Genomic DNA, 14,084 nt, shown 5'->3' with positions numbered 1-14,084 from the left:
CAGATTTCCCTAGGCCAGGGTGATCTGGTGCATTCCTTGAGGACTGGAGCTCATGTTGTTTCCAGGATAGCACAGTGCATGGCCCGTGGGGAGGGGGCAGGCAGGAACCAGGTGTGGAGTAAGTGCAGACGCACCAGGGGATGCAGGTCGGGCTCCGCTTGTTGAGACAGTGCAAGCGGAAACTAGATCGCTAAAAACTGGAGATGCTGACTGAACCCGGACAGTGCTCTACTCCTCAGCCTTCTCTACCCCCACGACACTCGGCAACCAAGGGCCAGAGCTTCCCCGCGTCCAGTGGAGGGGTGATGTGTGGTAATGATGTGTGTAGAGAGCATGGTTACTTTCGTTCATAAGAGGAAAGCCTCTCGTTAACACCAGGAGACAGATGTGAGTGTTATACAGACTTGCCATGGGCTCTCCCGATGGCTAAAACATAGTTGGGAAGAGTTTGGTTACTTCTTTTCCGTTGTGCATTAAATAAAAAACACTTTTGGCTCTGTAAGTGGATTAGGAATATTACCTAATCAGCTTTGGGACCATAAACTCGAAAATATTCTGTTAAAAATGAAGTGTTGGAGCCCTGAAGCTAATTTATTCAGAGGCCTTCTAATTGAGCTCATTAGGTAACCAGAAATATTTTGATATATATCCATTCTTCCACTTAAGGACACATTTTTTCATCTCAATTCAGTGAAGAACTACCTCCTCTGACCGATTGGTATAACTAACTGGCATTTTAAAACTAACAAAAAATGTAGAGAAGGGAAATCTTTCACTTCTCAATAATTTCTTTAAAACTATATATAGAAAATTGAGAAGAACTGGGCTTGATGCTCAGGGCAGAGTATCTGCAGTACTGCCAGATCCGTGGGAGATGGTAGAGAGGTTCACTGGCCTCTCCTCCCACTCCCAATGGGATGGAAATTGAAGCTGCTGCCTCTTTTTATAGACAGTCATGCTTTTAAAAAATCTCCAAGTAGTTTTAGAAAGACATGTATAAAAGACTCTGAATTATTGAATAAGAGCTTCCCTAAGTGACTGAGATTTGTTCTTTCAGTTCAAGAAGTGTCACCCGATGGTACCAGGGTGCTCACAGATGATGTGGCTGTGATTTGTACCTGCACATCTCAGGGGAAGGAACCACACATCCATCTACTTCAGAACATGTTCAGTGCACTGTTCAGAAACCTGGTAAACAGTAACCTTGTCTGCAGACATACTCACAACTTTATCTGAACATCTGCTTCATAGTTACTGTGATCAGGCACTGCTCCTGGTCCAGATCCACCTCTCATTCCAGAAAGTGCCTGCTCTAAAGTCAAGTGTATCTGTTACTTTCAGGGCAAAAAAAGGGTGATTATATTCTAAAAGGCATATTTCTTTAAAACTGAAGTCTCCTGTAAAAGGACTTAGTGCAACACGGACTTCAGTCCCTAGGATGTAGCGGCAGCTCAGGTGTGCCTAACGCTGGGACAGCCAGACACGATCAGCTTTCTCCGACAAACGTGTTTCATAAGTCAGAACACCTTAGTGTTCAGTGCCTTGCAGTGACCTCATTTTAGACAGCATCTATGCTATAGAAAACTAGTCTCTGAACTTCATTAATCTAGGGACCCCATGCTGCTTAGTGCAGTGACATTTTTCATGGGTGACTGTGGTTGAGATAGTTGTGAAGGACTGCGTAACTACACTTTGCTGAGCATAAACATTAATAAAACATAGGATCAACTTTCTACTATAGCCTAAGGGTAAAAATGTGGAAAACAACATACTTCTGTCAGTTCCCATTATCATTGAGATAGTCTTAAAAGCATTACGGATTGAAATGGCAAAAATGGAAATGTGTCTTGTATTACTTTTTCAGTTTTTAAAGGAGGACAGAGCTTCAGTTCTGGAAGGGCGCTCATTTGACAGACGAGGAAACAGAATGTGGAAGGTCATTTGCTCAAAGGCACGTGAGTGCCTAGTGACGGCAGCAGGCCTGTTCCTGGGCTTCCCAGTGCTGGGTGGTGTAGACCCCCGCTCCCCATTCAGGCTGCTTACCCGAGACTCCCCTCAGGTAGTGTCAGCTCAACGGCGTCAGCAGCATGCATCGCTGACGAACCAAGTGTTTAGAAAGTCAGGGGTTTTTTTTGTTGTTTTTGTTTTACCCTTTTTGTGATGGCTCTAGAATGAACTCCTACCTGCCCTCCCCACTCCCCCAAAAAGTTGAGATAATATTCTAGATTTCTGCCAGAGTATGTAAGATAAATAAATCCATGAGTGGGTATTCTATTTCTAAGCAGTTTTAAATTACTTTTTTAAGGAGCATTCAATGCAAAACTTTCAACGGTAAACAAGAGAGGTGGCACGGAATACTCAGTATTAAATAAATGGTCAAACACATTTTCCCACATAGGATCAGTCATGAGAAAACAGTAAGCTATCAATATTTTTTATTTCTAAAAGCCAAATTTAATAAATTAATAAATGCATGCCAGATAAAAACACAAAATTACAACTGAAGACCAATAATAATTTAACAAAATGCTCTGTTGTACTTTTTTTTATTGGTAGAGATAATTTACTAAAGTAACAAATCTGAAAACACATTTTGCTTTTGCTGGAAAGAAAGTACTATGTTAGAGAAGAACTAAGAGAAACCAGAAAGGAAGCATTTGAGAAAAGTAGGCATATGTTATAGTCTATGGCAATGCAGCAGCCAGAGGTACTGTTTTCTCCATTTGTGTGCATGTTTATAGAAGCATCAGAAATCAATGACATAGGACCCAAAAGCAAAGTCACGACAGATTTACTCTGCGAAACATGCTGAATTACAACCACAGGCGACCCAGGATGAGGGGCGGTGCAGGCTTGGTGTCTCCTTTGTATGGGGTTCCCTTGCCAAACAGGGGGCTAATCATGCAATAGCTTGAGTTTCTCTGAACATGATAAACACCCAGGATTACTAGAACTGGAAAGCGTGTGTTCACTGTTTTACAAGGACAGCTGAGCGGTGCTATGAAAACAATGGGAGGTTCCTTCATTTTAATCTGGTTATATGCCCAAACTTCTAACCAAGAAATAATTCAGCTATAAGAGCCAATTAAATTACTATAAAACATTCCTTCATCTGTAAAACACTTCTTTTTTCCTTCAAACTAAAAATTTAAAATAAAATGTCTTCATTTTTGATAAGCAGCTCCACCACCAGTCTCTGATATCGTATATCGTTCAGGGCAGCCATGGCGTCTAGCTCTGGAGATCTCATGAGTGTCGGGCCGAAAACAATCCCAAGGTTCTCTGCATTCATCAGATTCTCCTTTTCATGGAGGGTGACTCTGAAAAAATACAAGGGAGGGTGACTTCATGTAGGGCATGGGGGTCTTTGTCGTGCTGGAGCGCTAAAACAAAAACAAGATTCAAAGTGGGTTGTGTCCACTGATCAACCCTTCTGCTGGGTTATTTCTCAACTTCAAAGTACTGACTCTCCTTAGAGTAAATGATAGGAATAATTTAAACTTCTGGTGACCACTGGAGCTGAAGCCAGAGCTGATGTGCTGGCCTGAGTGGGTTCTGTTCTATTTGTGGATTCTCCTGCCACGGCCCAGAGCTGCAGGGAAGGGGCTGGGTCATCTTGATGACCCATCAGGTCTCCCTCCACTTTGGTGAGATCTTGTTTCCTATAGAGAGTTTTTGCAAGCTGAATAGTTTATTGAGTATCTAGGGGGAGAGTGGCAGTGATATTAATAGGAAACGGCTAGGAGTAAGCAACCTCATCAGGGAGTGTTAAGTATTTTTATGATTTTTATTGCTACAGCAAAGGCACAGAGACTATAATTTGAGAGTTACTCCTTTGTTTTAGTGTGGAGTTCTTAACTGCATCCACATATGCAGCAAACTTGAATTTATAAGTGAAGTTATAAGCATATTAAAAGTCTTAACTTAGGGTGCTTCTAAAGATGGAGAGCATGTAGAGTCTCTGAAAGCACCATGAGTTACATATTCACTTTGGGTAACTTGGACCTAAAGGTGTACAAAGTAGATGTCAAGTTCTGTTTTTTTGTTTACTTCTGATTGGTCTTACATCTGGGAACCCTATGCTATGCTATGCTATGCTAACTCATTTCAGTCGTGTCTGACTCTGTGCAACCCCACAGACGGCAGCCCACCAGGCTCCCCCGTCCCTGGGATTCTCCAGGCAAGAACACTGGAGTGGGCTGCCATTTCCTTCTCCAATGCATGAAAGTGAAAAGTGAAAGTGAAGTCGCTCAGTCGTGTCCGACTCTTAGCGACCCCATGGACTGCAGCCTAACATGCTCCTCCGTCCATGGGACCCTAAAACTACTAAAATTTGGTCATATAATTTTGGAAACTTTGCTTCAACTGGGAGAGATGGAGGGTGACCGAGCCGGGAAATAAAGCTACCTCACCATCCATCACTTTAAAACATTAAACCAGAAGTAACTGAAATATTTTATTTTCCATTCCTCTCTTTACCCCTTTCTTTACTCCATCACTTTTTACAGCAGGTTTCAGTGTTGGCAACATTAACTCAATAATCTAAAATAGTAAGTCTGAAGTGCCTATTTTGGAGCAAGACATAAGAAAAGTGAGCTTTCTTGCAAGTTGCTTCATTCTTGCTTTATTCTATTAATGCTAGTGTCTTTATATAGCTGCAACCTTTTCCCTTTCCACAAAAATTAATGCATGTCCTTGGCAGAATATTGGTATTTCTAACATGTCTGCAAACATATACTGGAACTGCAAATCCATTTATGAAAGAATCAAGTCTGCATACCATATTATACTACAGAATATTTTTAGCCTGCCTTCTCAATGTGTGATTTCACACCAGGGGACAAGATAGCTATGCATTTATTCATTCTTCAACAGATCACCTGACCTCTCTTTCACCTTTGCTTTCATTTGATTCTTAACATCTGGATGTGGTACAAGTATATTCCAAGTTGGAAACTTGCCTCTTCAGATGCGCCATGAGGTACCGGAGGGTTTCGCAGTGAGCAGGCGGCAGCAGTTTCAGTGCTTCGTGAAGGGTTTCTAATTGCTCATCAGGATCCATAATTTCTGTAACAGCAAGATGAATACCAAGGAGAGAAACTTTAACAGACAACTGGTACAAATGGCTCATTTAATTCTATTATTATGGTGATCTTCTGAAACTGACAAGGTCACTGTTCATGGCCTTGGAAAATAATTTTTAAGGTTCAAGTCTCAGACTTCCACAAGGTTAGTGTCCATGTGGCAAGTCCATTTCCTTGGACTTCTGGGGAGGGTACCCAGTGTTTTCAACTTGAGGGTCCTGGGGTCTGTTAACTATGAAAACTGGATATTGGATATATAGGATGTAACTTTAAAAAACTCAAGACACATGTATGGAAGGATAAAAACATATATGCAAACGAGGTCATCTTTGAACACTACAGACATACTGAAGCCATGCTGCACTGTTCAAAATATTTTGAAAATCTCCTTTCAGCATCTTCATTTAGATATTTTAGTTCTCTGTTGGCCAAAAAGTCACATTCCTTTCAGGTCACAGAGTGCATTTAATCCATCAGTTACTTCCATATTCAGAAACAATAGATATCTTTGGAATTTTGTGTTCTCAGAAAGAGAACCACAGCACATTCCTGCTTCAACCCAAACATGAGGAAGATGGGGCACCTTTAAATGTTGGGTGTCAGGGCAACTGCCTTGAAATGTTGGCTAGCAGCCTTGAAATGCTGGAAGTCCACATCTAACCAGAATATAATGTTTAAGACACAAGCCCAAGAATCCTTTCTAATTTATAAAACTAATTTAATGGCAATGTACTGGAGTCAGGTAAAAACTAAAATAAGATCAGTGTGAAAAGTTTCTAGGATTGGCAGAGCAGATGTGGTAAATTTTACACTGATTAAAGTTTTTTAATTCAAAGAAACTTTAGCCATTTTACAATTTCTGCCCAAAGTTTCCTCAGAGTTCTTGGTTTATTTCTCAGCAATAAAGGATGTGCTGTTTGCCTTTTGCTATAATAAATAACGCACAGCCTTTGAACCTTGGGACGTCAAGGTTCAAAGTGCCAATACGTAACAGCTGTCACACCTCAGATACTGAAATCCAATCATCTAATTTCTAAAACTAAGAGAAGAAAATTCCATTTACTATAGAAAACTACTAGTTTTTACTTGGCTATAGATTTTATGATTGGACTATTTGAAACTATAGTATTCTGGAAATTGAAAAAAAGAGTAACAGTTTCCTTTTAACTTCTACAGCTAATCTTTATAAGGAGAATCCTGAGATAGTATGAAATTAAGGACAGTGTTGGTGGCCTAGCAAACAAGCAAAATTCCCTGCTCACAGACAGCTTACTTTCTACTGGAGGCAACAGACGATAAACAATGAACAGCCTATCTTAGACTTTTTACGAGATCAGAATGATTCCTATGGAAAAAATCAGCAGGATAAGAAACACTGGGAGGGCTGAGAGGGTGCAGTATTACATGGGACGGTCAGGATAGGCCTTAATGAGAAAAAGATCTTGAGTACAGACTTGGAGGGAGCGAGGGAATGAACTCCATGGAGATCTGGGTGAAGATGGTTCCATGCAGAGAGAAGCCTTGCAAAGAAACAGCCGTGCAAAGGGCCTGAGGGGGACAGTGTGCCTGTGATGTTTGAGGAAAAGCCAGGAACCAAGTGTGGCTGCAGGAGCCCAAGCAAGGAGGGGAGAAGGGGGTGAGGTCAGAGAGGTAAGAGGGTGCTTCATCGCGGCATGGGCTGTGGCTAGTTTAAGAGCACAGCATTTACAGAGAGAAATGGGAAGCTTCTACACGAGGGAGGGTCATAATCTGACATACATTTTTCACGTCACTCCTCTGGCTGCCATGTAGGGAACAGGCTATGGAAGGGCAAGAGTAAAACCGGAAAGATGGCTCGGGTCCTAATTACACACACCCAGGTGAAGAATGACCATGTGGTGCAGTGAAGGTGATAAGAAGTTGCCGAATTCTGGGCATATTTTGAGGGCAGAGTCCAGAGGATTTTCTGATGAGGGATGTATGAAAAAGAGGAGAATCAAGAATGGGCCAAAATTTGGGCTTAGGCAACTGGAAGGGTGGAGCCTCAATTAACTGAGATGGGGAAGATCACAGGTGGATGAGGTTTGAGGGGAAGATCAAGAGCTGCTTTTGAGATGTCATCAGATATCCAAGTGAACGTGCTGACTATAGACTGCTCTGGGGTTTAGAGAGAGGGCCAGACCGGAATTATAAATTTGGGAACAAATGGCAAAATGCAATTGAATATACTGATATTAAATTGACCAAGATTCTTCTCTAGAATTAATTTCTCTCTTTTTCCTAAAGTCTTACCCATGATCAATTTTTCAGAGAATGCAAACCTTTAGCCCCAAGAAAACCACAGCATAATTTAAGAGTGAGACAGATACAGCGGAATGTACGCAGAGGCGGAAGGTCACCAGTAGTTGCTGAAGTGTATGAAAGACTTGCATGTGGGAGAGGGGGACACTGGGATCACCACCCACGGCGCGGAGTTAAAAGCAGGCGGGTTCCTGGTGCCTCTGTCAGCGGACATCTGTCTACCAGTGGACGGGCCGCCTGGAGAAGTAGTGATCGTAGCTTTTTGTTGTTGTTTAATTGTCTACCGCTTGGCAGGCAGATTCTTTACCACTAAGCCACCAGGGAAGTCGTTCCTGTAGTTACAGGGTATTTAAAAAACAATGTGTTGGTGCTGCTGTATTTAAAATGGATAGCCAACAAGGACCTACTCTATAGCACATGGAATTCTCCTCAGTATCATGTGACAGCCTGGATGGGAGGGGAGTTTGGGGGAGAATGGATACATATATATGTATGGCTAAGTCCCTTCGCTGTTTACCTGAAATTATCACAACACTGTTGATTGGCTATACCTCAATACAAAATAAAAAGTTGAAAAAAACAAACAAACCCCCAACAACAACAAAAAAGAATGTGTTGGAGAAAGAAGGCCAGTTACACAACCCCTTAGATTATCCAAAAATGCTAAGATACTATGGTTCTTAGTATAAAATTATGTTTCCTCATTCAACAAATGTTTTTCAGCACTATTATTTTGGGCTTCCCCTGGTGGCTCAGTTGGTAAAGAATCTGCCTGCAATGGAGGAGATGGCTCGCAATGCAGGAGACTCGAGTTTGATCCCTGGGTCAGGAAGATCCCCTGGAGAAGGAAATGGCAACCCACTCCAGTATGCTTCTTGCCTGGAAAATTCCATGGACAGAGGAGCCTGGTGGGCCACAGTCCACAGGGTCACAAGAGTCAGACATGACTTAGCAACTAAACCATTACGTAACTGGGTGCTGCGGTGATACAGACAGGAGAGGACCCCTGCACCTGAGGGAGTTACAGTCTAGTAGGGAAGACCAGATATAACTATAACCTTGGCAGGAAGGAATGAGGCTGTGAACGAGGCCCATCTGTGTGTGAGGCAACTCTGAGAGAGAAAGGTGGCCTGCAGCTGAGAGGTCCTGGAAAAGTCTGGAGGATTCGGGAATGTGGGTGTGGACATTGTGGGGGCAGGTAGTGAGCACTCTGGACATGTATCAGGCCTAGTTACAAGCTCTCTGAATGAAAGTACTGTCTGATTCTTCAGAGAAATTCAAATCCAAGAAGAATAAAACTTAGGCAAGCAAAAGGGGTGAATCAGTGGCACAGCTGACGGGAAAACTCAGCAAGCTCTCTTTCCAGACTTCTCTTCAGCACATTTTAAATTGCTGAGGACAAAGAACCCTGGGTTTTCTCTCTGAATTTATCTGACTCACTCACAGTTACATACTAACTGAGTCATGTAACTTTTCTGAGATCTTCTGGGAAGAGCTCTTAGACTCCTTGGCCGGAAGATGGTTTCTCCATTCAGCCCGACCCAGAGCTCAGCTGTGGCAGTGCTCTTTTCACTGTGATGCATGCTGAGTTACTGAGCATGGCCTCTGTTTTGTAGGGCACTGATTTCTTCACCAGGGAGACCAAGGCTTCAAGTTGGTTCATAAGAGACTTTCCAGGGGATTATGAATGAAGGGTTATGAAGCTCTTCAAGCCTTTGGTTGGGATGCCCTGGCCTTCTCCATCCTTGAATCCTTTTCTCATTTTCTGCAACCACTCCCTTCCAGCTTTCAACCAGCAGCCTCTCCAGGGAAGGCTGCCAGAGCAGCGTTCAAACAGCTGTTGCAGGGGAAAGCTTTAACAAGAACTCTGACTTTATTGTTGTGGTTGCTATTTGCAAGGGCTTCTAGTAAATGCCAGAGATACCTGAGACCTGAAGAACATGGTCCCCGGTTGTTTCAATGGCTGAGATACTAAAAAGCTCATTGCGAAGGGTGAGTTAGCTCTGTGCTCTGTTTGAAAGGGGTCCCACCCCTTCCCTCTTGTCTTCCTCCTTTTAATCCTTCTGTTCCCTGTCCCATGAAGGAAGCCATGCAGCATGCAGAGGGGAGAGGGCCAGGGCTTTGATGTCACAGATGTGAATCTGAATGCCAGGGCCACCCCCTCTTGCCATGTGACCATGGACAATTACACCTATAACATCTCATTTCTTCTAAAACAGCATCATGGGCGTAAAGTGCCCAGCACCATTTCTGGCACTGAGTATGTTCTATAAATCTTAGCTTCTCTCATTTTCCTTATCTATCAATACAGAAAAAGAAAGGCTGTTTCTATGGGTCTGAAGAATGAAACAGATTCTACTACCAGGAAAGACATGTTATAGGGACACACTGTTCCACAAACTCTTGGATACCAGTATCAAACCCGTACAGTAAACACGTATATTGTGCGTAAACATTATGCCAGGGTTTTTGGTGTCACACATCAATCTTAGAGGGAAATGGAATTTCTACCTTAAGGGAAGTTTCTTACGATGTGCTTTCAAGAGCTCTCTGAGGGGTGACATAGGGAGCTTGCTGACTTCGCTGAACAGGAGGGCTGTTTCAGACACAAACCAAGAATGGTGACAAATGCTTTGGAAGGATAATAAAGAGGGGAGATTGTCCTCAGCAGCTTGGGTGGATATGGGGAAAGGCAGTGAGGTAATTTGGGAGTGAGGGGTGAAAGGCCTTAAGATCCATAAGGAGAGCTTAGATTTTTCTTCTAAGTAGATAAAGGTTATGCAGCATTCAGAACTGGGGTTTGAATCCCGGCTCTGTCCTTTGCTAACTGGATGCCCACAGGCCAGTCACATTTCACTGTTACTCCCGAGCCACATGGGGACAGAAACACTGTGCAGTGGAGCCCCGTGCTGTCCTGGGGACTGGGGTAAACCGAGGTCTGAGCAGCCCTTCATGGCACAGGTGTGTGTCAAGTGCGTTCCAGATTAGCAGTTATGTGATTTCTCTCTCTGGGAGGAAACCTGTGCCCCACCAAACAAGAACCCGTAAGCGCCTTCAGACAATTTTCATGATCTGCCCTGAACGCATCCTGAATTCCCATGGAAGAGATAGAGTCTTGTGGCTTCTAACATGAATGCTTGTAAAAAATCAGTGCAATTCTCACAGCTGTTCTCTACATGAGAGCTTGAACTGACCCACGAGGAATCAGGGCTCCATGGAACTAACCACAAAAATTCTCAACATGAGCTCTGAAGGGAAACTGAAAATTAGAACAAAGAAAGTTTGTACTTCATGAAATTCCAAAATCAGAAAGCAAATCAGTGTTACTAAGGAAGTGATGTTATTATTTAAAGATCAAGACAACATATGGTTTTTAAGAGAGAGAGCAAACGACGGAAATAGCCTATCTTTTCAGAAAAAAAAAAAAAAGGTAATGCCAACACTTAAAATCTGTTAAGAATTCCCTTCTTTAAAAAAAAAAGTGTGAACTACAGGTATGATTTTTGCACCATAAATAAAATTTGGCAAATGAGCCTTTGCTTTTTCTCATTTTCATCTTAACTAGAGCTTATTTTTTAACTTTTTAAAAAGTTAACTTTTTAAAACTTTTATTTCTTAACATTTGATCTAAAACAGAGCTTCTTAAAGTATAATCTATGAACCTGAGCCAGTCTGCAAACTGTTACTGGCGTGTCACAGGATAAGGACAGAAACTGAAAGTAAGAATTTATATATTTTATAGCCGTCTGACAGAGTCATCTTTGTGTTTGCTCAATCTAACAACAGATAGTTGGTATTTTTTCAATTTGTTTTTCTAGTTATTTTTATTTTACTTTACAAAACTACTGTTCATGTCTAGGAGAACTGGTGTTAAGCCTTACTGTGGAAAGTAAAGGTTACAAATTACAAAGATGCTTCTGATGGTAGAAGTCATAAATAACCTATGTTAGAGAAGAGTTCAAAATTCTTGTGAGTACATTAGCCATGGAGAGAGGCCAGGGAGAAACATTTCATAAAATGCATTCAAGATACTCAGCAGAAAAAAACAGGAGATGTGATTACCTAGAAGAGACGGTTTTTCAGGTTACAAGCGCATGCCTACATACTTACTGGCGGACTCTATAAACTTAGGGTAGGCGTCATATGTGATGAGTGGAATCGGCAAATCCCTGAAGTACAGTTTCAGTGCACCAGTGATAATGTTGATATCTTCATACATGTTCACAGAAATATCTGCTTTCTCACCATCTTTGAAGGATATTAAAAGAAACAGAAGTAAATATCTGGATTCATAGCACTTTTAACAAATAACATTTTTGTACACTGTTAAAGATTCATAATGCTTCAGTTTTAAACATCAAATTCACTGTGCTGATACATGTGTATTTTTTTTCTGTGGAAGACAACCTGAATTTTTTATTCTAAAGTTATTTATTCTTCCACGATTTATGATGGAGGGGGATAGTAGAAGATGACTGAGGTTAACAAAAATATTTTAAAATTTCGTGAGAATTCCTAGAGGAATATTGTGGGGTAACTTTTTCTTTCTTTTTAAAATAAACATAGAGAATGTGAAAAATAACAACTGAGGTCCTCCCAACTTATAAAAGACCCAGCACAAAAGGCCGCCTTCGATTCACCCTGGGTTCTCATACATAATGTTCGCTCTTGCCTGAGCCCTGGGGATAGGAGAATTAGTGAGAAGGAAAGGCAAAACAAAACTCTAGAGTGTTGCGATAACAAGAGAAGAAATTATAAAACACAGGAATGTTTTAAACTTGCTGGGCCTTAACCCTGAAGGAAAGCTGGCCTTCCTTCAGGGTGACCCCTTCTGCCCTCCCCTGCACTTAGTACTCTGTTAAAACAGCTCAATTTTCATCTACTAAAGATTTAATTAGTTTCTACTCTGAGCTAGATCTTATACTAATTTCTTTTATTCCATTTGGCTTATGAAAGATTTCTAAGGATGAAAAAGCAGCCTCTTCCCCACAGAGCTATTAGAATGGCTAGAACCCGGAACACCGACAACCCAAATGCTGACAAGGATGTAGAGCCCCGGAACTCTCTCTGGTTGCTGGCAGAAATACAAAGAGGAGCTGGCACTTCAGAAAGCAGGCAGGTGCTTGCAAAGCTAAACAAACACTTACCATATAATCCAGCAATCATACTCCTTGGTATTTACCCAAAGGAACTGAAAACTTTTGTCCACACAAAAACCTGCACATAAATGTTTCTAGCAGCTATATTTGCAATTGCCAAAAGCATGGAAGCAACCAAGGTGGCTTTCAATAAGTGAACTGATAAACTGTGGTATACCCAGACAAAAACAATATTATTCAGTGATAAAAATAAATGAGCTCTCAAGCCATGAAAAGACATGGGGGAACTTTATATGCACATTGCCAAGTAACAGAGGCCGGTCTGAAAAAGTTACATACTGAATGATTCCAACTATTTGACAATCTGGAAAAGGCAAAGCTATGGAGTCAGTAAGATCAGCGGCATTCGGGGAGGAAGGGGAAGAAGAAGAACAGATGGAGTGCAAGGATTGTTACAGCAGTGAAAGTTCTGTACGGCACTGTAATGGTGGATACGTGACGTTACGCATTTGCCCAAAACCATAGAACTGTACAACATAAAGATGAACTTTAATGTAAACTACTGACTGTAGTCAGTAATAATGTATTGACATCAATATTGGCTCACAATTATAACAGACTGTATTATATGAATGAGAGATGTTAATAGAGGAAACTGTGGGCAGGAGCAAGAAAGGAGGGGTTATATGGCAAATCTCCCACTGCCAGTGGCTGGGAATGGACTTGATCAGTTGTTACCTTCCAGAGAAAAAGAAATGCCTCTTAACATTCAATCTTGTTTAGATTCAGGGTTGTTCCCGATGTCATTTCTTCACCTCATCTTCAATCTTGTCAAATATGTGGGCTGACCTAGATTTCTTCTGTGTTGATGATAATATCTCATTTATTTTGTCTTCTACCTCTGTTGGCTATTAGAGGTCTGTGATGGGAGAGGAGTGTGATGGAACCAGAAGTGCGTACTTGCAAAGAAAAGGGTCTCTTCACCATCACAACTCCCGTTCTTTTTACTTCCTATATTCAAGCTTACACTCTTTGGTACCATTTATTCCAGTGCTCAACACAAAGACAAATCGGAGAACCATGGGAACAAAACCTTAATTTAAATGTTAAAAGAAAATAAGCTGCGCTGAGCTTTTCTCTGGCTGGGCCCCTCCTCCCACAGAGGGGTCTGATGCCAGAAGGTCTTTAGGTCCTCTCAGATTCTTGCCCCAACACATGAGATTGATTTTTTTTTTTCCTGGTTGGTCTTTCAAATCCACATATTTTGGCAGTTTTGTGATACTGGAGATTTAACACAATATTTCAGCATAACAATGTTGGAGAGAAGACTACTTTGACCATGTAATACCATTCCAACAGTCAATTAGCTGGGAAGTGCTAAGCATGCATGCCAACTTACAGGAAAATTCACAAAGCTTCTCCTTTTTTACCAAATAGATCATATCAACTCAGAAGTAAAGCTTTCAGGAAGTAAGTTAATTAGCACATGTGGTCAAAACCCTACATTTCTTAAATGAAAATTAATGAGCTTGAACTTGGATGACAAGATGCTGGGGAGGCATGCACAGCAGGCAGAGTTAGGTCAGCCACCACAGACCTGGGAAATCTGAGCTCTGTAATG

General features: G+C 41.6%; 1 protein-coding gene across 6 annotated transcripts in view; it reads right to left on the bottom strand.

The window, feature by feature from the left end:
* Nucleotides 1-2,417: 2,417 nt before the first annotated feature.
* CHN1 (chimerin 1) overlaps nt 2,418-14,084 on the bottom strand; it is a 202,251-nt gene continuing 190,584 nt past the window's right edge. For 5 of the 6 annotated variants that reach the window (XM_005202319.4, XM_015474801.3, NM_001113247.1 and 2 more), the window contains 3 exon segments: nt 11,475-11,612; nt 4,962-5,067; nt 2,419-3,320 (listed from right to left, as the gene is read on the bottom strand). In XM_005202319.4, the coding sequence (XP_005202376.1) occupies nt 3,149-3,320; nt 4,962-5,067; nt 11,475-11,612 (416 nt within the window). In that variant the 3' untranslated portion in view covers nt 2,419-3,148. 6 annotated transcript variants of the gene reach the window in all.

The sequence above is a fragment of the Bos taurus genome, chromosome 2 (assembly GCF_002263795.3).
Source record: "Bos taurus isolate L1 Dominette 01449 registration number 42190680 breed Hereford chromosome 2, ARS-UCD2.0, whole genome shotgun sequence".
NCBI lineage: Eukaryota > Metazoa > Chordata > Mammalia > Artiodactyla > Bovidae > Bos > Bos taurus.
Note: the sequence above shows the minus strand (reverse complement) of the source record. Positions and strands in the feature narration are given on the sequence as shown.